General features: G+C 49.3%; 1 protein-coding gene across 1 annotated transcript; it reads left to right on the top strand.

Annotated features, from left to right (window-relative positions):
* Nucleotides 1-26,903, top strand: COL6A1 (collagen type VI alpha 1 chain). Its single transcript, XM_026049359.1, has 35 exons — nucleotides 1-109; nucleotides 977-1,106; nucleotides 3,034-3,234; nucleotides 3,422-3,581; nucleotides 3,884-4,006; nucleotides 4,098-4,118; nucleotides 4,349-4,369; nucleotides 4,480-4,524; nucleotides 4,927-4,980; nucleotides 6,301-6,345; nucleotides 6,445-6,471; nucleotides 6,857-6,883; nucleotides 6,989-7,033; nucleotides 7,278-7,331; nucleotides 8,238-8,300; nucleotides 8,754-8,816; nucleotides 9,153-9,206; nucleotides 9,288-9,323; nucleotides 9,608-9,670; nucleotides 12,173-12,235; nucleotides 15,536-15,598; nucleotides 16,247-16,309; nucleotides 16,589-16,639; nucleotides 16,724-16,759; nucleotides 17,062-17,124; nucleotides 17,628-17,693; nucleotides 18,445-18,480; nucleotides 19,136-19,172; nucleotides 20,353-20,361; nucleotides 21,199-21,332; nucleotides 22,435-22,544; nucleotides 23,173-23,356; nucleotides 23,717-23,891; nucleotides 24,057-24,086; nucleotides 24,921-26,903. Exons 1-35 carry the CDS (start codon nucleotides 1-3, stop codon nucleotides 25,529-25,531), a joined length of 3,072 nt encoding a protein of 1,023 aa, XP_025905144.1. The 3' UTR covers nucleotides 25,532-26,903.
* Nucleotides 26,904-27,815: the final 912 nt, after the last annotated feature.

Genomic DNA, 27,815 nt, shown 5'->3' with positions numbered 1-27,815 from the left:
ATGAGGCTGAAAAACTTTTTCTTCACTTTGCTACTTCAAGTCTGTTTCCTGAAGGGAGGCTCGTGGGCTCAGCGCRCGGAAATCACCAGCCGAGTTGCAAATGCTCAAGGTAAGCCTGGGCCACCTTCCAAGGTGTCTCACTGCTTTCCAGCTACCCTGAGATTAGCTGATAAACCCGGCTGCCGTTTCGCTGCCTGCATGGCTGAGCTGAGCTGCATTTTGCTGTTGCAGCTTTGTCGGGAAGTTTTGGAGTGCAGTAGTATTTCCAGTGCAGGGCAGTGCGTGTTTGAAGAGTGTTTGCAAGATACACCTACCTATTTTTAAGGTTTTTTTTTTTCCTGCTTCTCCTTATCTCTGTCTTATCAGATGTGTAGTTACTGGGACCTGGGGTGTAGAAGGGGAAAATGAGAGACAACTGCTTTCGGTTGAGCTTTGTGTAAGAGTTTGATTTTTGTTACCGGTTGCTAAGTGCTATTTTTGTTTTTTCTCTCTTATACAGGAATATTTGTGCCAACATGCTTTAGAAAATCATTAATTTCTTGTTGTGCTCATTATTATTATATGTTGTTGGGGGGGATTCAAGTTGCTGCTGTAGCTGCCGATTATATTAAATAATACTGGTCTCACAGAGATGCCCTTTGAATGCGAAGGGGACAAAAATACATAGGAGGCTGTTAAATACAACAAACTGATATTTTCTGAATGCATGCTCAGATGTAATCCTGCTTATTCTTCATGGCAAGGTTGAAATTCCGTGGGAGAGCGAGCTCAGCTACACACGCATGCCTGCATGTTCTCACCGGGGATGGTTGTTTGAAAGCAGCCCCCTTAACACAAAGCCCCCGAGCACCGTAAGAAGGGAGTGGGATTGCAGATGTGCCTGGGCGAGGGCACGCGAGCCCCGCGCAGCCTGGGCCCAGGCGAGGGGCGTAGTGGGGACGCCCTGCGACTCCTCCGTCTCTGCGCTTGTCCCCAGACTGCCCTGTGGACCTGTTCTTTGTGCTGGATACCTCGGAAAGCGTCGCCTTAAGGGTGAAGCCCTTTGGGGACCTGGTCACGCAAGTGAAAGATTTCACCAACCGGTTCATTGATAAGTTGACAGACAGGTAACTCTTTCTGTTGTGGTGGTGTTTTCTTTTTTCTTTTCCTTTTTTTTTTTTTTTTGCTATGTCTGCAAGAGACAAGTGTGGGGAAGGGCCTTGGGTACGAGGGGATGCCCCGGCGGAGCTGGGAGGAAGGCCGGTCTGCCCGGGCCTCCCCGCGCTGGCCCCGTGTCTGCTCCGGCCGTGCTGAGGGCGGCAGTGTGTCTCCAGCAATGCTGTCTGTGCCGCCCCTGGGAAAGCCGGGGCTTCCTGGGAGCTGCYGAAATGGCTTCCGCCACTCGACAGGGGTGCAGGCCTGGGAGCAGGGTGGCCCTGCTGGGAGATGGAGCTCCCAGGGCGTGCGGAGCCCCTGTGCTGGGGCTTTGGGCCTGCTGTGGACCCTTTCTGGCAACAGAGTCCATTGGAGGTGGTTCTCAAGATGTGATGAAGCTGGAYGCAGCTTTCTCCTCCATTCAGCTTGAGGATTCGCTCCTCCCCGCCTATCCCAAATGTAGATGCCCTGGCAGAAGGTCCTGCGTGGCCTCGCGGTGAGGAAGCCTGTGGATGCCTGGCTGCATCCTTGTGGCAGCAAGCTCTGTGCTAAGACCTGGCCCAGCAGCCTGGCAGCTCCCTGCTTTGCAAGCCTCTCTAGGCAGGAGGAAAAGGGCGCTGCTGCCCAAATGTGCACCTGGAAGGATGTCCTGATGCTGTGAGAACCGAAAGGGGAAAAGGCCCCTTGCTCAGGATGAGTGAGAGGCAGTGGCCATTTTCCCTGCTCTTTGTGTAGGCATAAAGACTGTGGTGTTTAGGTGACCAGGAGCCTCGTGCTTGGAAATAATCTGCCAGGTCTCTATTATTGCGTCCTGACACTTCTTAAACAAGGCACTTGGTTCCTAAAGAACCGCTGCAGCATGCAGGCAGGAGGGCTGGCTTCCCAAGTATGCCCCAAATGCCTCCATGCCAGCCCTGCTGCTTTTCACTCCCTCAGAGAAGTCACCCTGGATCCATCATGATGCCCGTRGTGCTGCCAGGCATCTGGAGTGTGCAGTGCTGCAGGCGGCACGAGGTGATGGCAAGGGCCTGGTTGTGGCAAACGGGAGAGGGTAAGGAAGGTTGGGAGGGATGCTCATAGGGATCGGGGAAAAGTTGTTGCTATGTACAGAGAAGCTGATTTTGGAGGAGTGAAGGGCTTTCATGCAGGCCCTATGGGAGGCTACGCAGCCTCATCCATTCAGAAGTGGTCCCAGCCTCCAAACATCCTGAAAAGACCCTTTTTTAGGCACTAGGTTTGACCCCTGGCTGAGGCCTTTGGAAGCAGCAATGCCTCTGTCCTGCAGGCACATACCCATGTACTTGTAGGCACAGGTTCCCTTGGCTCTACAAAGCAAACCCAGATCAGCCTGCAGAGGAGGGGCTTCAATGCGCTGCTTGTCCCTCTGTGTGTGAGCATCTTTTGGAGGGAGACACCCCCTATGTTGATTTTAATGTGCCCAAAATGAAAAATTCATTACAGCCTCCTTGGAAATGTTGTATCAGTGGTTACCTATGTTGAACATACGTGCCTTATCTGTATGAAAGTCTCTCGCTCAGTTGGAGTCACTGCAGTTCAGTATCTCTTTGAGGAGCCTCTCTGCTAAAGCGTCTGACCCTTGTGGGTGGCTACCAGCCATTCCTCAGCTACTCTGGACAAGCCAACCAGTTCCCACAGCTGGAATTTGCACCTAAAGCACATCCCAGGCCCCCAGGTTGCCCTGTGTGCGGAAGCACAAGGGTGTGACTTGCAGGAAATCAGCGAGCCCTTGCAAGGTCCTGCTATACTTGGTTGAGGATTTGCGTTTTGCATTGYGAGCTGGTACGAGTGAAGCAGAGCCAGAGGTGTGTGGCAAGGCCCAAGCAAGGTCAGGGCCTGTCCAGATGGCTTGAAAGCTTATATCCTTGCCTGTCCMTGCAGGTACTACCGCTGTGACCGAAACTTGGTGTGGAATGCAGGGGCGCTGCATTACAGTGACGAGGTTGTGCTCATTAAGAGCCTCACCGCGATGCCCAGCGGCAGGAATGAGCTGAAGAACCGAGTGTCAGCCGTGAACTACATTGGGAAGGGCACATACACGGACTGTGCCATCAAGCGAGGCATTGAGGAACTGCTCATTGGGTAAGGTGGTGGGCCACGTTGGTGCCATGGCTGGATGTGCCTGGGGAGATGGATGGGGCAATTCCAGCACCTGCTGGTGCTTCAGCTTGGCTGGGATGGAGATATGTTGATGTGCTGCCCAGGGTGAATGTCTAGAGGTGCCCAAGCTGCCTCTCTTGGGCTAAGTGTGTGCATTAAACCCTTACAGTGGCTCCCATCACAAGGAGAATAAATACCTGATCGTGGTGACWGATGGACACCCCTTGGAAGGATACAAGGAGCCCTGTGGGGGTCTGGATGATGCAGCCAATGAAGCCAAACATCTGGGAATCAAAGTCTTCTCTGTTGCCATTTCTCCCAACCATCTGGTATGATCATGTAGCACTCGCATGGTGTCCCAAGTGGTCCCAGAGGACTACCAGYCAGTAGCACTTGGTGCAAAAGAGAGGCCAAATGCCCCAAGCACAGCAGCTGTATTCAGTGATGAAGGGTCATACCACACAGATGGCTAGTGGGGCCCTGAAGCTCCAGACAGGCCACAACATGGGAAGATGGTGAGGGATGGAGGGAGAGTGCAGCTCCCCAGAGTGTTCTATGGAAACCCAGCCCTGATGCATCCCCAAGGATGCACCCAGGCACCCACAGGTCTCACTCTACCTCTCCACCCCAGGATCAGCGGCTCAACATCATTGCCACRGATCATACCTACAGGCGCAACTTCACTGCCACCAGCCTGAAGCCAACCCGGGAGCTTGACGTGGAGGAAACCATAAACACCATCATCAACATGATTGTAAGCATCAGCTTGCTCCCCTCTGTAGCTTGGCCCTTCCTGGGCTTGCTCGTCCMTCACAAACGCCTTTTCTCTACTTTTTGTCTTGCAGAAAGATAATGTGGAGCAAGTGGTGAGTGTACTCCGGTCACAGCAGCAACCCCACTTCCTTGTGGCAGGCACCATCCTTGGTGCCTGAGCTGATCCTCAGCCCCAGCATGGAGAGGCAATGCCTCCCTGCCCGTGCACATGTTGTCCCAGGCTCTGCAGGGGCTCCATGATTTTATGCCCTTGCCGGCCTGAACATCTGCTCTCTATGTTTCCCACTGCCTCTAATGCTGTTTTTTCCTTCTCTCCGAACAGTGCTGCTCCTTTGAGTGTCAGGTGAGTTGGACTTTTGAGGCCCTCCATTCCCTTTCCTTGTGTCCCTGCACTGCAAGCTGTGTCTCTTTTCCCCCTGATCTAATCTGYGCTTCTCTCCTGCCCTCTTGCAGCCTCCCAGAGGACCCCCTGGACCTCCTGGTGATCCAGGCAATGAGGTGAGGAAACAGCCACCAGYCATGGCTGTTCTGTTGGGGGATTTGAGCAGTAGGACCAGGTTCATCAAAGAATGCTTTGACACCATAGAGGAAACCATGCCCTCCRCTGATCTTGGCGTCAATGGGAGCATGGGGAAAAGAATGTCTGTCCTTCACAGCCAGCTACCTGGCAGCTTTCCACATGGGACCCCATGGTGGGGTGTAGGACCTTAGTGCCCTGGTGCTGCACCCCAGTGATGTGGGTGTGRATTTGCTATGCACTTCTTTGTACCCTCTGTCCAGGCAACTCCCCACCTTCTCCTTCCTGAGTGTAGAGAGCACTGGTGCTAGGAGTGTCTCTCCCTACTTTGGCCCAAAAGACCATCATTTTATGCTGATTTTTTTTTCTGTCTTGTGTTTCAGGGAGAAAGAGGCAAGCCAGGTCTTCCTGGCCAAAAAGGAGATGCTGGAGATCCAGTAAGTCATCTGTTGAAACCCTCCAAATTTTTTCTGTCTACTTTGCCTTTTGTCTGGAGTTCACAAATGCATCTTCAGTATTTGAGCAACTGTGCAAGGGATGGGCACCTATTTGAGGGCTGTGGTAGGGCCTGCCAACCTGCATCCAACACCTGGCATGGCCAGGGTGTAGCCCTAGGACTCCACCCTCACTGTCACAGCTTTGCATCTCCCTCRCTGTCTGCTGTGGGATGACAACTTTGCCCCTGTGTCGCCATGTTTCCATGGGATGTATGGTGGGACTGCAGCCAGCTCTTTCAGGGATGAGAAGGATGATGTTGAGACATCTCCACCACAAGCCTGTATCCACCCCACTGACTGGAGGCTTCTGGTCCACTCTTCTCCCTGGTGGGTAGCAGTGTGGGCACAGCAGGGCAGCCTGGGCCCAGCAAGCTGGCCTGCTTCTCAAGAACATCACTACAAGGCTTCCTTGTTCCTTACCCAAAATAGCCACTCTTTCTGGAGGGCACTGCTGTGACTCATGTATGCTGGCACGAGGATGAATTCTGGGCTCCTTTTCGTGCCCTCTGCCACTACAAGCACAGCAGTGTTGCAGGGAAGSCTTTGGTAAATAATAAGCTAATAGCGTGAAGAATTTTCTTTCCTCCGCCCTTTTTTACTAGGTACATTTATTTTAGGAGGTGCATTTCTCCCGTACTTGTAAGTGCAGCTAGTCTGTGTGTGTGTGTGTGTGTTCCCAATTTGGAAACCCCATGACATGAACTATGKTTTTTTTATTATTTTTTCTTCCCAAGTGTTTTCTGCCCTCCACATCCATCCGAGATGATGTGCCCCAAGCTCATAGTTTCCCTCACCCTGAGGAAGGGCTAGGTTATTGGTGTGGGAGGGACAGGAGATGAGCACAGGTCCCTCTGCCACCCGCAGTAATCCAGTGTTCCTGGCCTCCTATGCGCTGGAGGAGGGAGCAAGCGAGGGGTCATGGCTGGAGTCCAACCCAGCAGCARTTTGCACTGAGACCCTGCATGCCCCTGGCTGGAATAATAAACTTGACCTACTTCTCCACTGTGTTTTCAGCTAAAATAAGAGCTGCCACCATGGGCACGTGGGTGTTACATGAAGGACAAAAGCACAGCCCAAGAGGATGACCTTTTTGAGAGGCAATGCAGAACCACATTTCAAAGCCTGGCTATGTGTGCATGTTAAAAAATGGGGGTCAGTTGCAGATCGAGAGACGGGAGGAACCTGCCCCCATAGGGACGGGGACTTGTGCCCAGCTGCTGCTAGTACCTGCCTTTGTAACACTGTGTTTCTGTCCTCTAGGGTAGGCCGGGGGACATGGGACCTGTYGGCTACCAAGGAATGAAGGTACTTGATGTTTTGGGCCATGGGCGTGATTTTTAGGTAAGCTGTAGGCTCCACAGTACTTTTTTTCATCCTTCTTTCTCTCTCTTCTTTCATCTCTAGGGTGACAAAGGAACCCGAGGAGAAAAGGTGAGGGTGGCAAGGATGTCCTGAGGGCCTTTCTGAGACCCCCTGCCAACTTAACCCAGCCTGTGCTACCATGCGTGGAGCAGCCATGGGGCTGGCCAGTGCCGTGTAGCTGGATGGCATGGAGGTCAGGTCCACATCCACACGGGTGTGCACAGATGTTCCTCCTGCCCAGCCCAGTGACCACCGCATCCTGGACCCCTCTTGGCACTTGCCATGCCAGGAGAGAAGGGGGTTCTGGTAGAGGCAGCCTCACGTACCCTGTATGTTGTGAGACCAGCAGCATATGAAATCCTGCCACCTCTGACTGGCATGGAGGCAGCACCGTGCCAGAAGGATGAATCTGCTCTGCATTAGGGGCCTGACCTCTCTCTCTTTCCCTTCACAGGGCTCAAGAGGAGCCAAGGGAGCCAAGGTCAGCTTCTGGTTTTGTACCACTTATTCTTTTGCACTTGATGCTCAGCAGTGGGGAAAGGGCCCTTGGAAATCCCTTCTTCACAGTGTCTTRTCTCCATTTCAGGGTGAGAAAGGCAGACGTGGGATCGATGGTATCGATGGCATGAAGGTAAATCTCTGCTCTGGAGCACTTGACTTATCCTGAAGATGCTGGATTTTGCACAGACACTGCTCCAAAACCATTGTGGTGTCCTGGAACTGAAGCCCATGCAACACAGTACTGTGGGGCTCCCTCCCTGTGGGGCCCTCTGCCAGTCAGAGACAGGGCTGGGAACATCCCTGTTGTGGGAACTATGGGCAGGATCTTCTCACAGGCACTGTTCATGGAGATGCTCATTGTATCTTTCTAACAGGGTGAAGCTGGATATCCTGGTTTACCTGGCTGCAAAGGCTCACCTGGATTTGATGTATGTACTCCCTGGGTTCAACTTTTCATTCAAATGAATGAGTGCATCCCACTGAAAAGCAATTCCTATGGGTCTACAGTTGTGGGGAGCACCAGAGGAGGGGAGCTGTGGCCAGGGAATAGCTAATTGCCAGGCCAATTCCAGCCTGCMGTGCCCAGCCCCTATGTGAACAGCTCTTCTGGAGAACCTGAAAATGGCTTCGCTCTCAAAGAGCCAAGGAAGGGAAAGAAAATCCTAATTGAATCACTACAAGACCCASCAGGCAAAATTGAGTCCATGTTATATCTGGTAATTTTATACCCATGCACTGCAGTGGGTGTTTTCTGCCCCTGTGTGAATAAAAAGACCTTCTGTTGCTGCAAGGTAGGCTTGAAGCACCAGAGCTATTTGTTTATGGTCTGTGCTATGCAGAAGACAAGAGAGGCTCTTGGGTTTCCTTCTGGCGTTAGACTTGTGGATCTGACACTTGTGAGAAGTTGCTCGTGTGCATATGGCAAGTACAGACCCAATCTTTGCAAGTTAGATTTTCTGAATCTAAATACCTCATTGAAAAAAATGTTAACCTGAAATAAGGCATGATTCTTCCCCCCAGAATCAATATAGTATTTTAATATTCAAAAAAGGATATTCAGTTACCCTTTTATGTTAAACTGTGCCTTGTTTATCAAGATCAGGACACTTTCAAACTAAGAGGGCCATGTAGATAACCAGTGAGTCCTTCCTTGAGTCTTGGAAATAGGTCATCCCATACTAAGTAGAAAAGCAGTGAGAGGTTTTAGAGGTTCTGGATACCATTCTTCTGAAATTACATTTCTTCAGTTTCATCTCCTCATTTCTTATGGAGAGGGACATCTTTTCTGTGCCTTATTACCTGCAGGTAGTGATTCTGGTTTGGTTTTTCAACAGGGTGTTCAAGGTCCACCTGGACCCAAGGGAGATCCTGGTGCTTATGGACCAAAGGGACAAAAGGTAAGCGATGATGTTCCCATGATACATGCCTCCTCCCACCCTCTCCCCAGCATGATGGAACTGTGCAGGGGTAGGGGAAACGTTTGCCTGAACAGGGAGATGGTCCTTACCCSCTCTGCAGATGGTGAAAGCACAACAAGACCGTACAGGAGAGACGGATACCCTGGATTTAGGGGCACAACCAAGAGCAGTCAATCCATTTCCTTGTGCTSAAAAGTGGCTCCTGCAGAAGAGCAGTTTGTATTGGGCTAGTGGGTTGGTGAAGGGATCTATTGGGATAGGGGAACAGTCCAGAGAAATGCTGTCCAGGCAGGATAGCCGGGGAGAGACTGCAGACTGGATAAAAGTAAAGGACATTTTGTGGCATGTTTTGACTCCTGATAGTATAGATAGCATGGGATCCATCCTTCAGTACTGAGCAAAGTCTTAATGACACCTTGTACCCTTCTCAAGGGGGAACCTGGAGAAGATGGAAAACCTGGCCGACAAGGGATCCCTGGAAGTCCTGGAGAGAAGGTTGGTGAAATGTCTCTGTGTGCCTTGTCCTCAGCTTTGCCTGGCTCCAACAGAGCTCCATGGTCAGTCTGATGCAAGGCAAGATCCACCTGCTGCCCCACTGCTTCCCCAGGATGCTGCCAGTCCTGGAAGGTGTTGGCAGCATCCCTTGGGGCTTTCAATATGTGTGAAGCCCCAAGCCCTGCTTTGCAGGCAGGCAGAAGGGATGCTCGCTGCAGCCATAGCCTCAAAACAGAGGCTGCCCAAGAATAAGTTGTGCTGTGCTCTGCTAGCACATGGGGCTTTGCTCTAAAATCAACTTTGTCTTGTCTGAACCTCTGTGATTTCCTTACGTAGGGTGCACCTGGCAACATTGGTGAACCTGGACCGACAGGGGAGACAGGAGATGAAGTGAGTCCTCTACACAGGCCAGTGGTTGTCCCCTGTGTCGGCAGTCCTTAGAGCCTGACCACCTCTTCTGTTTTTTGGCAGGGCTCTCCAGGWGCAGATGGCCCAACTGGAGAACGGGTAAGAGAGTCCTGCTGCGGGGCACCTTGCAGGCAAGGCCGGGGTAAGAGCTGGCAGGGCTTATCCCTGTGCTTGTGAGCTGATACCACATCAAAAAGAACAGCTGGGTGAACAGTCCGGGGGTAGAATTCATGSAGATGGGAGCTTCAAGGGAGGATTTTATCCTCTACATGGTCATCTTATGTCTGTGCAGAGGTGCTGGAAGCAGGCAGGGAAGCATAGACTTGATGGGGAGCAACTCCTGAATTCACATTATCTCACATTACATCTGCATCTCCTTGCAGGGAGGCAACGGAGAAAGAGGCGCCCCAGGATCTCCTGGCGACCGTGGGCCCAGAGGAGAGCCGGTAACTGCATCTGCTGAGCAGCTTCTGGCATTTCCCTGCAAATAGGAGCATGTTGGACAGCGAGGGGCTAGAAATGGGTGCTCGGTGGACACCCATGGGTGCACATCAGTCTGCAGGCCAGCTTGACAGTCCTTTCTCTTGGCAGACACCCAGGTGTTCGAGTGCCCCAGCAAACACTGCGTATGGGGACAGCAGAGCTTGGAGAGAGCAGGCTCAGTAAGCCTAGCACATGCGTCTCCAGCATTGGGACCATAAAGTAGTGGTTTGTTGGTTCTGGAGAGCAGAAGCTAAGCGTGGGACAGCCAGTTTGTCCACAGGCTCCTGCAATGAGATGCATTAGGACCCTGCATCTTTGTCACCAGGGTTAGGAACATCTACCTTCACCCAAGGAGGTGGGAGAAGGGGAGCTAAGCAAAATCCATCTTGCTCTGGTCATTAGAGTCCAGAAAGACATGGCTGCTGTCATGATCCAGGAGGCAAGTTCAGCGTTTCAGTGCCATCCTGAGAGTGCTCTGCTATTGCCTCTCTGCAATTGTCTCTAACTTTGTGTCTCAGTAGCAAAACAGCTAAAACCCAGGGGACAGTGTGCCCAGAAAGCTAAGAACAGACAGGGAGCAGTCAGCCCTAGCCTGGCAGCTACAAAGCCATCTGCAAGGGACCATGAGGACAAGTGAGGAGCCAAGGTTTCCTCCTTAGCACGTACACCCTCCTTGGGCTCAAGGCTGGGTGTGGATCTGTGCAGGGTCTGGGGGCCTAGGTACCTGTGACTCACTAAGGAGGGCATGGATGCTGTTATCCACAGGGCGGTGTGCAGGAAAATGTGTGTGGATGAGGAAGAAAGGGGCAAACATCCCTTTCTTCCCCTTTACTGAGGCTAGAGCTACGCTGGCCRAGCAGGAGTCACTAGGAAAGTATTTTGCACGCCTGCCATGGCTGAGTCACCGAGCGTGTGCGTGTGTGTGGGAGGAATGGGCAGAAGCCACTGTCCAGCCAGGACAAACATGTTACAAATGGCAGGAGGTGCCACGTGCCAGGAAGAGGGACCAGGAGCAGTGGCTGAGCTGGTGGGAAGGAGGGTGTCTGCAAGGAGGACCCTGGCAGATCGCCAGCAGCATCCTGCCTTCCTCTGCCACTGTCTGTACCTAGTGCCCAGGCCAGCAGAAGACTYGGAGGGACCCTGGGAGACAGAGAAAATAAAATGCAAGGAGAGGAAATGTTCTGTCCTTGACAACAGCCATCCTATGGCTGGTGACAGGAAGGCAGAGCCTGTCGAGGCCGTGCAAGGATGGGGCTGGGACCTTGGATCTTGGCCTGCTCGTCTCCTCTTCGTCATTACAAGGACAGCCAGGACCTGCCACCACCACGTACCAGCTTGGTGGGACAGCTCTGGGGAGGGCAGGGGGAGAGAGCCCAGCCAAGCAGGACACTGAGCCGTGCCGGGGAGGGGGCAGCCTGCAGCTGGCATGTGAGGAGGAGCCCTGGAAAGGGGTTCCTGGCACATTCCCATTTCCTGTTTACTGCTCCGGGAACAGCATCTCCACTGCATGTGGTGTGCGAGGCAGATGTGCGCGAGGGACGAAGGCACGTCAGTGCCTTGGAGTTAAACTGTTAAGCAGACGGTGGTCTGCTTTGTTCCAAGTTTCAGTCCAAGCACGAGGCTTGCTAAGCTTGCCAGAAACGTCTCCACCAGTGTTCAGGGCCCTTTGGAAGTTATGTTTCATATTTACTGTTTGGCTTAGGCGTATAGAAGCTTCTCGCTTGCAAACAATGGCTTTTGGTTGTGGCGCTTTGGCTGCTTTCTTCAAGGTTTTAAGTCAGGGGTGGCTGCCGCAGCAGATTGCTGGACTTCTCGGGGGGCTGGGAGTGTCTGAATCTTCATGCTGGGGGCTGCAGGTGGATCTGTGCCTCTCGCAAAGATGCRTGCCTTGCAGCATGTGTTGCTGGCCACTCAGTGGGTGAGGACTTGATTTTAAGGCCTTGACCTGTCCAATTCATCATGCTGGGCATTAGCAAACAAAAATTGAGTGTCAACAGTGAAAGAGGACGATACTGAGCACATCTTYCCACCCCCTTTCTGTGTGAGATATCCTCTAGCTGCATTTTATTAGAAATTTTGTTAACTTGGCAAAGACCAAGCCTATGTGTAGGCAAAGGCACATACTACCACACAGGGGCTATTATCAAAGCAAAGTGGGCTGGTTCTCTCCTGCTGTTTGCTTTTTTGGATTAAAAATGTGCTGAAACAATGCTGAAGTCAGGCAATCTCATCCTGGGAGAAGCTTCATCTTAGGATCATCTTTGCTCCAAGGTAGCTGCGTTATCCAATGTGAGTTCTTCCTCCCCATGCTTCTGATAGTTTCCTGCCAAACTTCTGTGACCTGATTCTGTCTTGAGAGCCGGCTTTAGATGACTGAATTTGTCGCATGCGTTATTGGTGCAGCATTGCTGCATGCAAAACCCTCACCACCCTCTTTGGGTTTCTTACCTYTTCTGTCTTTTCAGGGAGAGCCTGGACCACCGGGAGACCAGGGGCGGGAAGGACCCCTCGGGCCACCTGGAGATGTGGTGAGTGTGTGGATAAACCTTCTGGATCACACCTAGAAATGGCTRGGGCAGCAGAGAGACTGGGATTGAGGGCCAACTGATGGCACAGCATCTAGGCGAAAGGTTCTCAGCATCTTCCAGATTGGAAAATGGAGCCAGTGCAGAGGGATAGAGATTTCTAGGAGAATCTAGAGCATGAACATGGCTGTAATATGGAGGGTTGGCTGGTAGAGTGGAGACAGAGAAACCTCCACGTCATTTCCCAGTCCTCATAGAAACAGATGCCAGCAATCTGACAGGCAGGTTTGGAAACTGGCAAGTGTGAACTGCAGCAATGCACAAAATGTTCAGGCCTGGGGCCAAACCTGGCTTGTCCCGGTCATAGGAGCCAATGAGACAGTTTGTGTGAGTAAGGCCTGATGGAGCCCTAGAAGTGTCTCTGCCACTGTTGGCATCTGCAACTGATCCATCCCAAAGCCAGCATTTTTCAAGTACGCTCACTGAGAAGTCTGGCTCTCCCACTCTGGAATCAGCTTGTCCTCACTTCCCTGGAGATCACAGTAGCTTTCTGGAGAGCAGAATTGTCTACCTGTGACCTAAGAAAGGATTCTTTCCACAGATAAAGGCTCTTTCCTCTCAATGCTCTACTAGCTCCCAGTCAAAGCCTCCAAGTGCTGAGATGCTGCTGGGTTAATCTTCAATGGATATAGTACTGATTGCAATAACCAGTAGGATCTTTCTACCCAAGCAAACCTGTGGTGATGTACCACAGGGCCTGCCCAAGGGTAACAACATCCTTGACCCTTACCAAAAAGAGCTCAAAGCCATAGCAAAATATTGGGATACATGTTCCTGTGCTGTTGGAGTAAGACTTAGCTAGGGAATGAGATGTCAAAATTGGTATGGATCAAAATTTATATGAATAAATATGAGACAGATTTTAAGCCTCCTATAGTGAAACAGAGTGTCAAGGAGTCCTGAAGGAGATCTGTAGTATAGGACAGCTGTGAAGAGGCCACTACTTTGTTCACATCATCTCTGGCATGGGCAACCCTGATGTGGGGCAAGTCCTCCATAACAGCATGAGGAGAGGCATGATATGCCAGCATTTTTCTTGCCCACAGCCAAGCTGCCCTCAAGTCTGCTTTCGGCTCGCAAAGGACACCAGACTCATTCTGGAGGGATTCTCCAACTCCTGCGGCCGTTAGCTGAGCTAAGCTTCTGCTGCAGCTGAAGAACATCTGGCAGTATCTGTTTTGTTCAGCRCCACTGTAATTTCCTCTGAACTTTGTTGTTTTCAGAGGTGGTACTGGTAGAGAGGCAACTCTTTGGGTGTATGTGTGTAACGGACCAGTGCTGCATGTTGACAACAGCAGATGAGGAAGGACTAGAATTGATCTCTGTGTGATAGAGATCAGCTCAGACTAGGGTCAAGAAAGGAAAATACATGTCCAGAAGAAGATAGAGTTCAGGTGGAGATTTGATGCAAACCTGAAAGCAAAGGCTGTGTAAGTGCGCAGGGAAACAGGATGGAAAAGACCCTGCCTTCAATCCACCTTCATTAGTGGAGAGGAGGAGAAACAGGACAGCTGCAGAAGGTCTCTGTCCTCTCATGGAGCCTGCGTGGGACATCAATCTTCAGTTCCCAGGGATTCTGGATCTCAGTCAATCCCCTGTCGGATAACAAACTGTTACAGCAGCAGCTCCAGTACCTTTCCAGACCAAAGGGCTGCCCTAGTGCCTCAGTTGTCAGGGAGATTTTAAAAGCAGTTGCAAAGCTAAGAATTTGTTTCCATAAACTGAGGAAAAATGCTTTTGCTTGGCCRAATTAAAAATAAATGTGTAATTGGGCTTGGGGAAGACTTTGGCAAACGCAAGTATTTTTCAAGTCATGTTATCTGCAAACTCTGACTCATGGAGTGTTATTGCTCTTGGCGAGAGCAAAAGGCTCCCTCTAACCTGTGACTCCATTTCACCCTCTTTCTGCCTATGAGAGAAGCTAAAGGTCAGTTTGCTCCTTCTTTGATCTCCCTAGCAGGTTTTAGTGGTCCCTGGCTGTAATGGTCGCACCTCCTGTGGTCTTTGTTGCACCCAGGGAAGAAGTGGACGGGGGATTGCTGAAGATTTCCTCTTCTACAGTTCTACATTTTCACTAACYCCTGTGCTAGTGAAGCTATTTACAGACAGCGTGAGCCAAGGGTATCTTGGATTCAGCTTTGGCTGATGTTGAGCGATCATGTGTTTCTACCCTCTCCCTCTCTGCTCTCATATGGGAATAGTCATATGYCTTTAAACAGTCTAGAGCTCCACACTGCACTCTGTAAATCTAAAATCTCTGCCCCCATCCATGTATGTTCGCTTGTAACAAGGTGGATGAAGTGACCAGGGATGTTTGGCAACTGCTTTTCCCATAGGAATGTCATGTAAAGAGGAACAAAGCTGATAGAGAGGATTTTGGCTTCCTCAACTTCTGGGTGACAAGAAAGAACAGCAGCAAAGTTGGACTAGATTGAATACCATGTTAAACGGCTCATGCTCCTGCTGGGCACCACAGTAAATGGATCTGGCACAAGTTGCTGATATCTCAGAACAGCATTGGAAGTATGAAGAAGAGGTGGACAAACATTCTCAAAACAGAAATTATTCCTATGTCCAGGTTATTCAGTTCCACTAAGGGCAGAAGGAATCTGAATTCATAGGAACTTCATAGGATTTTCAAGTTACGATTAATTTTTAGGGATAGGCAGACTTCTCACACAGGACAGACCTACTGCATGTTATACCTGGACCAGCTCTTGGCAGGACATGTTTGTCTCAAGCTGCTCTAAGACCCTTTCCAAGGTTGGCCTTCCTAGATCTTCACAGAGCTCAACTTCAACTCTGACTTGAAACTGGGCACTTCAACAGCCCCTCTGTATTTTTAAACAGGGATTACCCTAGAGCTCTTCCTTGCTGCTGGTAGTGACAGCAAGGCTCCTACTGCACAGCATCAATAATACCAACAGAATGGAGTCTGTGACAGGTCTCTCTTGCCTACCACTAAGTAGGGTACTCAACTGGAAGCCATTTTATGCAGCCTCATAATGAGCCCTATTGCTCCTTGAACAGCTCTTGGAGGATCTTCTCACTTCTATTAATCCCATCAATAGAGCCTTTTTTRTTTTTTCCTTCTGGCCAAAGCACAGGTGACTCATTGATGAGAGCAAAGCACAAGGTGACTGCCACCACCCACCGTGTCATGAAGTGAAGGGACCAGCCCTTCACTACAGAAGAACCAGAGGAAAAAGAAAATCACTGTGAGAGCTCTTTGTGTTTTTCTAGGGTGAGGCTGGACCGCCAGGACCCAAAGGGTACAGGGGAGATGACGGCCCCCGTGGAAATGAGGTCAGTGTTGTTTCTTCACTTTGCCCTCCTGGTGGGAGGGAACACAGCAAGGGAAGACCAGGAGATGCTGCTCTCTAGGGCTGTCCCTGAATGCCACAGATCTTGGAAATGCTTTGTGTATGAAAACTGGGCTGCTAGCTTGCTGGTGGACATATCAAAGCATTTTTTTGGTTGGCCCCTTAGGTYGGAACCASCTTTTGTCCAACAGGCTAGAGACTRTTTCTGAGAGAGGAAGTGGCCACACCATAAATGATGTGGCTTCACATCATTTGCTTGTCCTGTGGGAGAAGCATATGGAATTACTCTCCAAGGGCCTCAAATGTCAACAGCCTAGAGAAGCTCAATTCCTGGACCAGCTATGGGCTGTGCATTGCTCTCATGTGAGCAGAGCATCTCCTATCATGGTCTTGAAGCAGCCCTTTGGGGCCCAGGGGCCTGTAGTTTTTCTTGCCTGTTGCCCTTGAAAGAAAGCAGCCTTCTTGTAAGCTCCCATTTGTGTTCTTCCAGAACAGTGGGGCTGGTCTAAGGTAGGGTGTGAGATCAGAGCACTGCTGGAAAATGAGCAGCAGGTAGTTTCCTCAGAAGACATCATCTTCCCAGCTCTCAGGACTTTGCAGAATGATTCACTGCTGCTTCAYCTCCTTTCAGGGCCCAAAGGGAGCACCTGGAGCACCTGGGTTGCCTGGAGACCCTGGCTTGATGGGAGAAAGGGTGAGTAGGTTTTTTTTGTTTGTTTTGTTGTTTTCTCTCTCCTCTCCCGCCCCCAGATTGACATGCAATGTGGAAAGGATCAATGGCAAGTTGGCCCCACACAGCACTTTCCAACTCAGAGGGTACTTTCTAAGTGTCTGCACTAGTGCTCAAGCCACCAGTTGTACATTTTCCAACAGATAATCTGCTGTGGTGATCAGCTGCCTGAGGAGAGCAGCATCTTGCTGCCGTGCTATCTAAAGGGTCAGCTTTTCATGTCTTTCATTCCTTCCTTTCCAGGGGGAAGACGGCCCTCCCGGGAATGGCACGATTGGATTCCCAGGTGCCCCTGTAAGTTTAATGTACCCCTYTGAAACCATAAGATTATTATTTCTGCTTATCGGATCTAACATGCTTCCTTTCCCTCATCCCCAGGGGCAGCCAGGCGACAGAGGTGGACCAGGCATTAATGTAAGTTTGTTGCTCGCTCTCATACTCAGTGCAGATGGTTGATGTGTTCTGGCTGGTGCTTTGGTGAAATGGCTTTCCCAACACAGACTACTCCTCCAAAAGCAGTTGCACTCATAAGGGCAAAATTTGGGGTGACAAGTGCTACTGCAGAGAAAGCTCTGAAAGTATCTTGTCTCTTGATAGCCCTGTAGTTTGGTGCTAAGCAGCTGTGCATCTCACCATGCCAGTTCTCCTCATGTCACTGCATGAACCAACCTTATCATGCACTTTCTATGCAAAGTCTCCTCTTTATCATTTTTCAGGGATCAAAGGGCTATGTTGGTCCCAAAGGAGATGAAGGAGAAGCCGGAGACCCTGGCAATGATGTGAGTAATCTGTATAAAGCTGAATTGGTTTTCTCCCTGAACATGCTGTGGAAGCTCGGGGCTGTATCTAGCATTATCATGCTGGTGGGCCAAAGCTTGTCAGATTTTGTTGGATTACAGGCCCCCTTTGCCACTGGGCAAYATCTGATGACAAGGGTACTGTGCCCTAGACATTCAATTTTCACCCTATGGCTTATGGTTGGCACACCTCCAGATTGATTGGTTTGAAATTATTAATGCCTCCAGCATGGTCTTGTATGCTTCCAGGTTTTGTACCTGTGCTGAGCCATTAGCCTGGAGAAGGAGATTTTTCTTGTGTCCATCCCAAACCCAAGTCCTATTTTCTCTTGGTTCATTGGGCACAGTAAGCTCAGATAATGCTCTCATGACAACACTACTGTTCAGTAGGGCTCAGCTGATGTGTGGAAGTATAAAGTGCTGTACATTATTCTGACATGTACAGGTCTATAGTTTTTKGTTGTTGTTGTTTTTTCTTAATTCAGAACCCAACATCAGGTCCCAGGGGCAGCAAAGGTGCAAAGGGTCACAGGGGACCTGAAGGCCGTCCGGTAAGTAAAGACCCTGAAAAGATTTGCACCAAAGGGCATGGCATRCTGGCTGCTATAGCAGAGCTCACAGCAGACTTCCTCAGGGTGACCCCACGTACAGCAGTAGCAAGGCAGTTTGAAAATTCATTGCTGTGGCCTAGTACTTGGGTCTCTGAAATTAGCAGCAGATGTTTATGCAGAGCCAAGCAGAATTCCCTCTGAGGGRAATTCGTCTTCTCTGACATTCACGTTCATCCCAAATCAGAACAGCAAACACAAGTGTTTGTGCATTTCCCTGAACAAAACATTCTCAAATGACCGGGTTCAGTAAGGCTGAACTATCAGGTTACAGCATTTTGGAGTGGCCATCCCAAGCATGAAGTAATTCCAGCTCGTGCCGAGTCACTGATTGCTTGTGTTGCCCTGAATTGTCCTGGGGGTACAGGGGAGGCATCCCCAGAGTGAAATGCATCCATTGCCCCCAGGCATMATGATGGCAACGAAGGGGTGCATCCTGGCTCGCCCCAGCAGGACACGTGATGTGTGTGTTTGCTGCCTGTGATGAACGTTTGCCCTCTCACCATGGGAGGCCCRGTGCATGTGGTGGCAGGGCACTGTCTCAGGGCAGCGTGCAAGCAAATGGACCTCAGCTGCTGAAGAGCTAAACGACTTTTCCAGCCTATGCTCTGCAGCTCTGCGTTGCTTGCTAAGAAACAGGCAGAGCTCACTGGCTGCTTTTGTAAACATTCCCTTGAACTTTTCTGTTTGACAGGGACCACCAGGACCTGTCGGGCCTCCAGGACCAGATGTGAGTGAGATGGGATCTGGGCTCTGCTTGTTTCCTCAGTCTGCACTTCCCCTGCACCACTCTGCAGCTCTTGGGAGGGGGGTTTCTGCTGGGAAGGCCTCAGAATCAGGGGCTTTTCCAAGGAATATGAAACTGGATGGTGGTTATTCCCCATTACTGTCCCTGTGAACCTCTGGGAGCAGATTTCTTTCCTTCAGTGCCAGTCCAGCAATAGCAAGTCTCTGGGCTAGTGTAGAAACATCATGTCTCACATACGTAGAAAGCATTTGGTATTTTTCCCAGCCTAGCCCTCCAATTTAAGACGAATTCCATGACATTTGCCTAGCAGGGAGGGGCATTGCTAAGATCAGGGTCTCCACATGCTCTGATAAATGACCAGCTCCTAGTCTGCAGCAGCCAGCAGAGGTCCAGCAAGTTGGATGTTAATCTGGGAACTTTTCATGCAGACTCTTCTGGGCAGTCAGAGCAGTGGGTGCAGTTCATTGCCAACAAATCCTAGTCTTCACTTACTCCAAGACAAGCAACACATCACTCACTTSCAGATGAGATTGTGCTTTGAGGGTGCACAGCAGCAGCTGGGCTGGTGAGCATCAGAGACACTTGGGTCAATGGGAACCACACAGCCTGTTTTTCAGAGGTTGTTCTCTGTTTTCAGGAATGTGAAATTTTGGACATCATCATGAAGATGTGCTGTGAGTATCCCTGTGTCACTTCTCCAGCTTTTTGGCCCTGTTTAGGTCCTTACAGAGAGGGAGGTGGCTGTTTTGCGCAACCCTGTCCTAGACAGGAGGGCCCAGCAAGCACTCTGCATCCTCAGAAGGGATGAGCAGTAAAGCCATGCTCTCCTCTGCCAGCCAGAGTGTTGCAGAGATTGGCTTGGTGGTGCAGGTCTTCCAGCAAGCCAGACAGTCCCCAAGCAGCATGGGGAGTGATGCTGTCCAGTTAGGACTGGGCCATGGCTCCCTTTGAGTGAGTAACCTGCTGGGAGCCATGGCAGGGAGCTCAGCAATGGTGGGGTTGGTGCGTTGGAGAGCACAGACTGAAGGGCACACTGGCAATCAAGCCAAAGTGCTGGGAGAGAAAAGGGGTGAAAGTCCTTTCTGCAGTTAGAAATGTAGRCCAAAAAAAGAAAGGAAAAGAGAAGAAAAGTGAGTCTCCTATGTATTGCTATCCATTCCCCAAGCTCTGGGACTTCCAGACAGTCCAAGCTTGATTTCTAAAACCGGTTGCGAAAGAGCATGTGTGYGCACTGCAGACCAGTTTGTCCTGCCTGTGCTGGTCTTGTGCCTGTTGCCCTGTATGCATAAAGTAACTCTTCAGCAAAATTGCAAGCAGAGTTGTGTGCAAAATCTGTGTGTGGACCATTTTATAGGGATTTTTCAAGAGCAAGACCTGACTTTTCCCCTTTAGAAAATGGGAATCTGCTTTCAGACTGTGACCGATATCTCTCAGAGTGTCCTGACCATAAAGGAACTGAAGTAAACACACTTTGCAAAGGATTTTAGGCGCCTCGCCAGTAATGAAGTGCTGGAGTAGCACATAGTACTTAGAGAGTATAGTTTGTGCTCCATAGTTTGATGATTTACTTAATCATTCCAGGATTAGCCTTTATTTATATTTGAAAAGGAAACATCAGCGTGTCCAGAATCAGCTCTGCCACACAGTGTTTCAGGTCACGGCATCACGGTCTGAAGCAGGAGGGAGCTTGATGTTTCAGATGGGAGGAAAACCTCCAGAGCAAGCAAGAATTTGAAATGTCCAGACAAGTTGTCTTTAGATTTGCAGAAACACAGACTTGCTGTCTAGTTAGTGTATGCAAAATGGTTATATCCAGTGTTTTAATGTTCTCTCTTTCTCTCCCTTCTCCTCTAGCTTGCTGCGGTGAGTATTACTTGGTTAAGTCTTCTATAAATATGTGCTGGTTCTTCTTGCTTCCACAACTCCCTTTCCCTGCACCTTTACTTATACCGTATGTGATGAGAGTACAGGAGTGAGGACCAAGCACAAGCAAAGCAAGGGAAGGCAGCAAGCTCTCTAGAAGGGCACACAGAGGATGCTGTGACTCAGTCCCAAACCATAGAAAATTTCTGTCAAGGTGCCCTATGCCAGCAAAGCTACAGGCAATTTTCTCTACCTTTTATGAAATGAAAGCTTTACTATATGCCGTGGATCCAGCACTGTTTCATTCTAACAAAATCTTGCTCCGATTTGCAGAGCAAGTTACCAAATTTGTTTCTCCAGAGATGTCTAGATGGGTTGGTTGGCAATCTATAAGCCTGAAGCAACGGCCAAGGATGCAAGATGCCCATCAGCCATGGGAAAGAGTGGAACAAGCTCAGGCTACCTCCTCAAGCCCAACTGTATCACCTCTGTCCTCCTGGACTGGGTGAATGGAAGTGAGAAAGATTCTAAGGAAATGTATTCCATAATAGGTTATTGTGTGTTTTATGGCTACTGACATCTTTGAAATGTCTTAAAAGGGATACCAAGAAAGTTCTGAGTGGAAAAAGTAGCAAACTGATCGAAGTGAACAAACTTGCATCTTCCATGCATCTGTTCTGCAGTTACATCTTGTATTGTGCTTTGTGGATGAATAGAGCACAGGGCACCTGTTCTGTCACCCTTGTTTTCTGGGCTATACTACTTAGTTCTACCAGAGCAGCATATTTGGATATTGAGACAAAGAACATAAAGCTCTGCTCCTGTGCTTTGTTGCAGAGTGCACGTGTGGCCCTGTTGACCTCCTCTTTGTGCTGGACAGTTCAGAGAGTATCGGTCTGCAGAACTTCCAGATCGCCAAGGATTTCATCATTAAGGTCATTGATCGGCTAAGCAAGGATGAGCGTGTGAAGGTGAGATATACCAGATGTGAGATATGCTCATGCATTCACATTTAACTCTCACTGCAAACAAATGGACAGGGAGAAACCTCCACACACAAGTGAACTCCCCAGGCCTCAGCTTCAAGTGTGTAAGATAGGCCTTGATTCCTTTCAGACTCAGAGTAGCAGAGATGAGATGGTGGAGTCTGTTATTCCAAAATACAGACACTTATTTTCTGGGCAAAGGGACTCTGTTATGGCTGTGGCCTCTTCCTCTGTGTCCTACATAAGAGGAGCTCATAGGGGACTGCGTTCTCCTAACCCATCAGTCAGTCTCTTGAATTCTTGCTTACTCTTTTGGGAGACTGCAGCAGATAGCACATGAGATGTGTTGCGGTTTCCCAGAGTTATGGCAGTTACCAGCTCCTTAGACACCCTCTGCATGCCCACAAGTCTGGATGTATGTAGTCATTTAAACCCGCTACTAACAATCCTTTCTAACCAAAACAGCAGTATTCTTTTAACAATAAGTCTTTCAGTCCGAATAGGAACAAAAATGTTTACTATCCATACCCTTCCCTGTAACCTGCTAAGCATGGGAAAGTCCACTAACTCCCATGCTTTGCAAGAAAGAGTTGGGATCCAGTTTTTCCTTTAGGTATAATCAGATACATCTGTAGCGCAGAAGGAATGTAAAGCTGTGAAGATCTGTCTCCAGGCACTGCTGTGGGCATACATGGGTCTCCTTAGCTGGCAGAGTGCTAGTAGGAAGCCCAAGAGACTACAGCTGTTCAGCAAAAGACTGTTTTGGAAGAAAAGCACAAGTTTTGAGAAAGGATCTGTTGCAGCCACTCACTGCAGTCAGTGTCTTGTGTTGAGACCACTGATCTGTGAAACCTGGATTGAGATCTTGTTCTAATACCGCTGACTCAGCATGTCCATTCTCCTTTGCATCTGCTCTAGCTGGTGTTCATCTGCTCTGAATAAAGAGTGCTCCTAAGGAGAGGCAGCAGAGCTTGTCAGTAAAGGCCTTCAGTATGGAAGGTGTAAAAYAAACCTTCAGCAGTTTTTTTCTGAGCAATCGGGGGCCTTGCAAGTATCTGGCTCTAACTTAATTCTGTTTCTTCAACAGTTTGAACCTGGTGAGTCCCGCGTGGGAGTCGTGCAGTACAGTCATGACAACACACAGGAGCTGGTGGCCATGGGGGATGCCAACATAGACAACATTGGGGCACTCAAACAGTAAGTCCACACACTGTTCAGAGACCCAAGCAAGGGCCTCTCTACTCACAGCTCAGCTTCCACCCCTGAGCCAATGGCTCCTGCGGGTGGTAAAGATGCTAAGATGGAGAACAATGACTGCTATTATATCAATCAGATGTACATTGGCAGTGCCAGGCCCATCCTCTGTTTCCCCCCTCTATCTCCAACAGGCAGTATAAGCTTGTCACTTGAGTAGTACAAACATGTTCACTACAGCTTTGCATGCTCTCAGCTCCATGGACACAGAAGTTGCACCAAAAGCTCATCTCCTTGGTTTACTGACACTTGGGCATGGGCAGAGTGCAGGCTTGATGTTAGCCTCTGGCTTTTCCCTTATTGCCCTTCAGTCTGGAAAGGGCTATCCTGCCAGGTCATAGGTTCTAGCTCCCCTGGAGCATCACTGTGATAAGTCACATGCAAGAGCAGCCAAACCTCTGGCTAGCAGCTTTGTAGGTGGTGCTGCTGCCAAGGAACTGCCTTCCCAAAGTCCTGAGCAGGTGGGATGAGGCCTTACCTCGAAAATATGTTTGTGGACTATATGTTCCCAGACATTTCAGAGATACCTGTGGGGCAGGACTTGCAGACTCACTGATGTCTGAACTTGCAGGGCAGTCAAGAACCTGAAATGGATAGCTGGTGGCACCTACACTGGAGAGGCTCTGCAGTTCACCAGGGAAAACCTGCTGCGGAGATTCACGTCTGACAAGCGTGTTGCCATTGTCATCACAGATGGACGCTCTGACACTCTGCGGGACCCTACACCGCTCTCTTCCCTGTGCGATGTCACACCGGTAAGAGCATGGGAGCCCTGGGCAGACTGCTAGTGTGGAGAAGCACCCTGAGTGACCGACTGCAAGAAGCACCACGTGCCAGAGCAGTGCAAACTCTCTAGGTATCTCCACATCTCTGCTCCCTAAGGCCAGGCCGGGGAGGAATACAAGTGTTCTCATGGAGAGTGAGAGACTGACTGGAAGGCTGTTTGCTGTTGAACTTAGTCATGCTGTGCCCATCTCACCTGGTCTGTCTGCCTGTTTGAGAGAACCTGGTGCTTCTAAGCAGCCTAAGCAATGGGCAGCCATATCTGTGAACTGAACATGTTTGTTAGACACCAGTAATGGATGGACTTTTTTTTTCTTCTAATTTTCCTGCAGGTGGTTTCCCTTGGGATAGGTGACATTTTCCGGAATCCCCCAAATCCAGACCACCTGAACGACATTGCTTGTTTAAGCAGACCCACCAGACCAGGACTGTCTATTCAGAGGGACAACTATGCCGAGCTATTGGATGATACCTTCTTGCAGAATATCACCTCATATGTCTGCCAAGGTGGGTGAAAGCCCTGTGTGAGGACTAGTGGAAACTATGGGATGTCCTGACCCCAGACTGGTCTTGTTTGCCACCCCTGTAAAATTGTAGAAGCCCCAGGGATCGAATTGAAGGCAACAAGGAACATGGCAAGTAATATATTCTTTTTCTTAATCTTTTTAACAGAGAAGAAATGTCCAGACTACACCTGCCCAAGTGAGTATTCACTTTGCATGCCATAAAACACAAGGAGGGCTTGTGGATGTTGTAGTGGGGCCAGGGGACATGTCTATCTGTAAGAATGTAGAGCTGGGAGACCTTTGGCAAGGGTATAAGCAACGAGAAGGCTCCTGTGTCCTGCTTCTGGCYTTAAATACACAGCATGGAGACCTGGGCTGGAAAAGTTAACCTGGTCAAACTCGAGCAGTTATTGCAGGCTGAGTGCGTCAGCTCAAAGCACCTGGGGGACTGGGCTAAGAAAAGCCTGAACTTTGCTTTTCTGGTACCTCTGAAAGGAAAGCTTTGCCAGACTTGGTCCTGACTTATGGATTTTCACTGAGTCAGGCAGCAAGAAATCCGTCACTATGCAGTAGTTGGAGCACTGAATCAGGAATACACTGGGAAAGGAAAAACAAGAAAAACAGTACCCTAACAGGATGCTTGAAAAAGCAGATTGAAGAGAGAGTGCAAGGAGGAGTTTAGTCAGATACACCTGAAAGGCAGAAGTAAAGCAAATGTAAACCGTAGACCCTTCATGGTAACAAGTCTTCCCAGGAGATGAATTTGTGTCCCCAGATGAGAAAGAGCAGTGTAACTCAAGAAGGGGGGAAAAAAATTAATTAGATTAAGTCAAAATGGAAGAACAGAAGTGCAGGATAGTGTTACGTAGGGGAAACTGAGGCAATAAGTAGTCCTAGAGTGGAGATTTTCTCTCTACTTAGATTTTCTAAGCATGCCAAAACAGGAAACCTGTGAGGCAGCTGGTGACTTCTGAGGCCTTCCACATGGAAAGGCCCAGGGAAAGAGCATGACAACCCTTTCTCCTTGCAGTCACCTTTGCTGGACCGGCAGACATCACCCTCCTGGTGGACAGCTCCACCAGTGTCGGGAGCAAGAACTTTGAGACCACCAAGAAGTTTGTGAAGCGGCTGGCGGAACGGTTCCTGGAGGCAGGCAAGCCCGCCGACGACTCCGTGCGCGTCTCGGTGGTCCAGTACAGTGGCAGGAACCAGCAGAAGGTAGAAGCACAGTTTCAGTACAACTACACGGTGATTGCCAAAGCCATTGACAACATGGAGTTCATTAACGATGCCACGGATGTCAATGCCGCTCTGCGGTACGTCATGGGGCTATACCAGAGGTCCTCCCGTGGTGGAGCAAAGAAGAGGGTGCTGGTGTTTTCTGATGGCAACTCCCAGGGAATCACCACGAGGGCCATTGAGAGGGCTGTGCAGGAAGCTCAGCAGGCTGGCATTGAAATCTATGTGTTGGCGGTGGGCAGCCAAGTCAATGAGCCCAACATCCGTGTCCTGGTCACGGGGAAGAGYGCAGACTATGACGTGGTTTATGGGGAGCGCCACCTCTTCCGTGTGCCTGACTATACCTCTCTGCTGCGTGGTGTCTTCTACCAAACTGTCTCCAGGAAAATAGCTGTTGACTGAGCAGCTAGGTGGGTTTCTGCCAGAGCTGTGCCTGCTTCCATCTTCCCTAAAAATGAAAAACAAGCCAAAAAAAAAAAATTAACAGTATTCTTGATCAACCTGAGAAACTTGTGTCTATACAGATAGCCATAGTGCCACAGTCTGTCTGTGCACAGTCCTTTTTCCTTTGTCCTCCCAGCTTTTTCCTCTATACCTCTACCCTCTTGGCCCCCAAATCTTTCCTCTGACTTCCTTCCCTCCTCTCCCCCTGCCCCTAGCAGGCAAACACAAGAACACCTAGCAATAAAGCCTCCAGAACAACAGAAACACTCTCATTCCACCAGTTTTGCCAAGAAAGAATCAGGATGAGGAATTTCATACCACTAAAGTACTTGCCAGGTCTTGCAAGGTTGATTATGCTATTTCAGATACCGTTTTTCATTTCCTCAACCTTCAGCTGAGCGCTTGCCTGGCTCACAACRGTCCTAACCCAACACTGTGTTTCAAGAGAAGCTTCTGACACTTCAGCAAGCTTTGAGAGGGGATYGTTGTCTCTGCTGGCAAGTTTGAGTTGGATCTGCCTTGCTGGTGAGGGAGAATTGGACTTCATCACCTAAACTACCTGCACACTAGACATGGGTGGAAAGTCTCTTAGGTCTTCAGTGTTGTGGGACTGGGCCCTGACTTCCCAGGGATGGGGTGGAGGTGGGTGGTGGAACGTATTTCATTGCTGATGCTCTCTTCTGGAGCAGAGGGGCTGGACACCGACCAAAGGAAAGACAGAATATTGCCTTCGGACGTGGGGAAAACAAGGGAAGAAGCTGTGTAACTGCACTCCTTCACAAAAGTAATCTCATGGTCCTATAGTGAAACCAGGAACCTCACAAATGACCTGATGACTTTTTTTATGGCCCAAACTCCATTTTTGGAAAATCTTTCTGAGCCCAGCTAGTGGATTTTTTTTTCTCCAAAAGCACCAAGCTGTCTCATTCCCAGTGTATTCTGTGGGCAGAGTCCACAGGAGCAGGGAGGAATCAGGCTCCTGGTCCCTAGGGATATGCACTAACTGTACTTATATATTGAAGGAGGGCCTAATCAGCAGTTCAGCCAAGTCAAGGGAAAGACAGCCATTCTCTACCAGGGGCTTTGAATCACACTCTCCAGATATACTGACAAAGGTGCTATCACTACATGGGTGAAGTGGGCCCTTGGTGTTTACACGGTGATTTCCAAGACCGCACTAAATGCGGGATTTGGCTGGGCAAGATTTTTGTTCAGTGCTTCCAGTGGTGCTCTTGCTACAAATCCATGCGCTTCTAAGAAAACCACAGTGATTACCAGGTATCAACATCCAAACTCTTTACTCTGTATCCAAAAATCCAACTCTAGTTTTATTTTATGCGTATGTTTTGCTAAAATTGTCCATTTCAGATATTTGACAAATAAATTGTTTTCCACAGTCTTGTTGGAACTTTGTCTGTCTTGAATAGCAGAAGCCCAGTATGCTTTAAAATCTATGCTGTGAAATACAGACCTCTGGAATCAGAAGAACTTCAGCCAGACTTTGTATGTATGTGTTTCTTTTTTAAAGTAAATTTTCCTTTTTTTTCCCCCATCATAAAGCTATTAGTCACTATCGAATGCTGTGGATTTAAGAAGTCTAGTCAATACTGCATTAAAAAACTAGATGCAAAGAACACTGAGTGCTCATAAAATAGGAAATGTTCTACAGCTTTTGTTTTCCTTTCAGTTATGATGTGATATGTCACAGTATGGTCTTTATGCAATTATGCACAGTTGTTTCCAGAAACCAGACCACATTCAGTCCTGCAGAAAGGTGATGATCTCTACATGGAGAGCATTTGCTTGCTGCRTATATTCAGTGTCTGGGCTTTAGTACCTCCTTTCCTGGGTAGCCAAGGACCCTGCTCTGGAGGGAGAGCTGGTGAAATTCTTCATCCACCTTTGCCAGGCTGAGCACTCTCCAAATACTTTTCTTTTTTCCTCCCAGCAGGACATCAGATGCAGAAGACCTACTCATTTTACAGATGGACAGTACAGATCTAAGGCTTTAGGCAACTGCTGATTTCAGTTGCCTGCTTTGAGACATGTAAGCCCTGATGGAAATGATAGGATTAAAAGGAGAAAGAGGGAACATAAAAAGGTTAACTAAAATGTTATAATTTTAAAGTTGTTTCAAACTTCTCTTCTGCAAACATATCACTCCCATATGCCCGTGTGTATCTTCCTAAAACAATTCAAAAGGGTGTCTTTCTTTGGGCAATGTTGCATGCCATTTCTGTAG

Source organism: Nothoprocta perdicaria, unplaced genomic scaffold (assembly GCF_003342845.1).
Source record: "Nothoprocta perdicaria isolate Ctin4 unplaced genomic scaffold, notPer1 scaffold_11, whole genome shotgun sequence".
NCBI lineage: Eukaryota > Metazoa > Chordata > Aves > Tinamiformes > Tinamidae > Nothoprocta > Nothoprocta perdicaria.
Note: the sequence above shows the minus strand (reverse complement) of the source record. Positions and strands in the feature narration are given on the sequence as shown.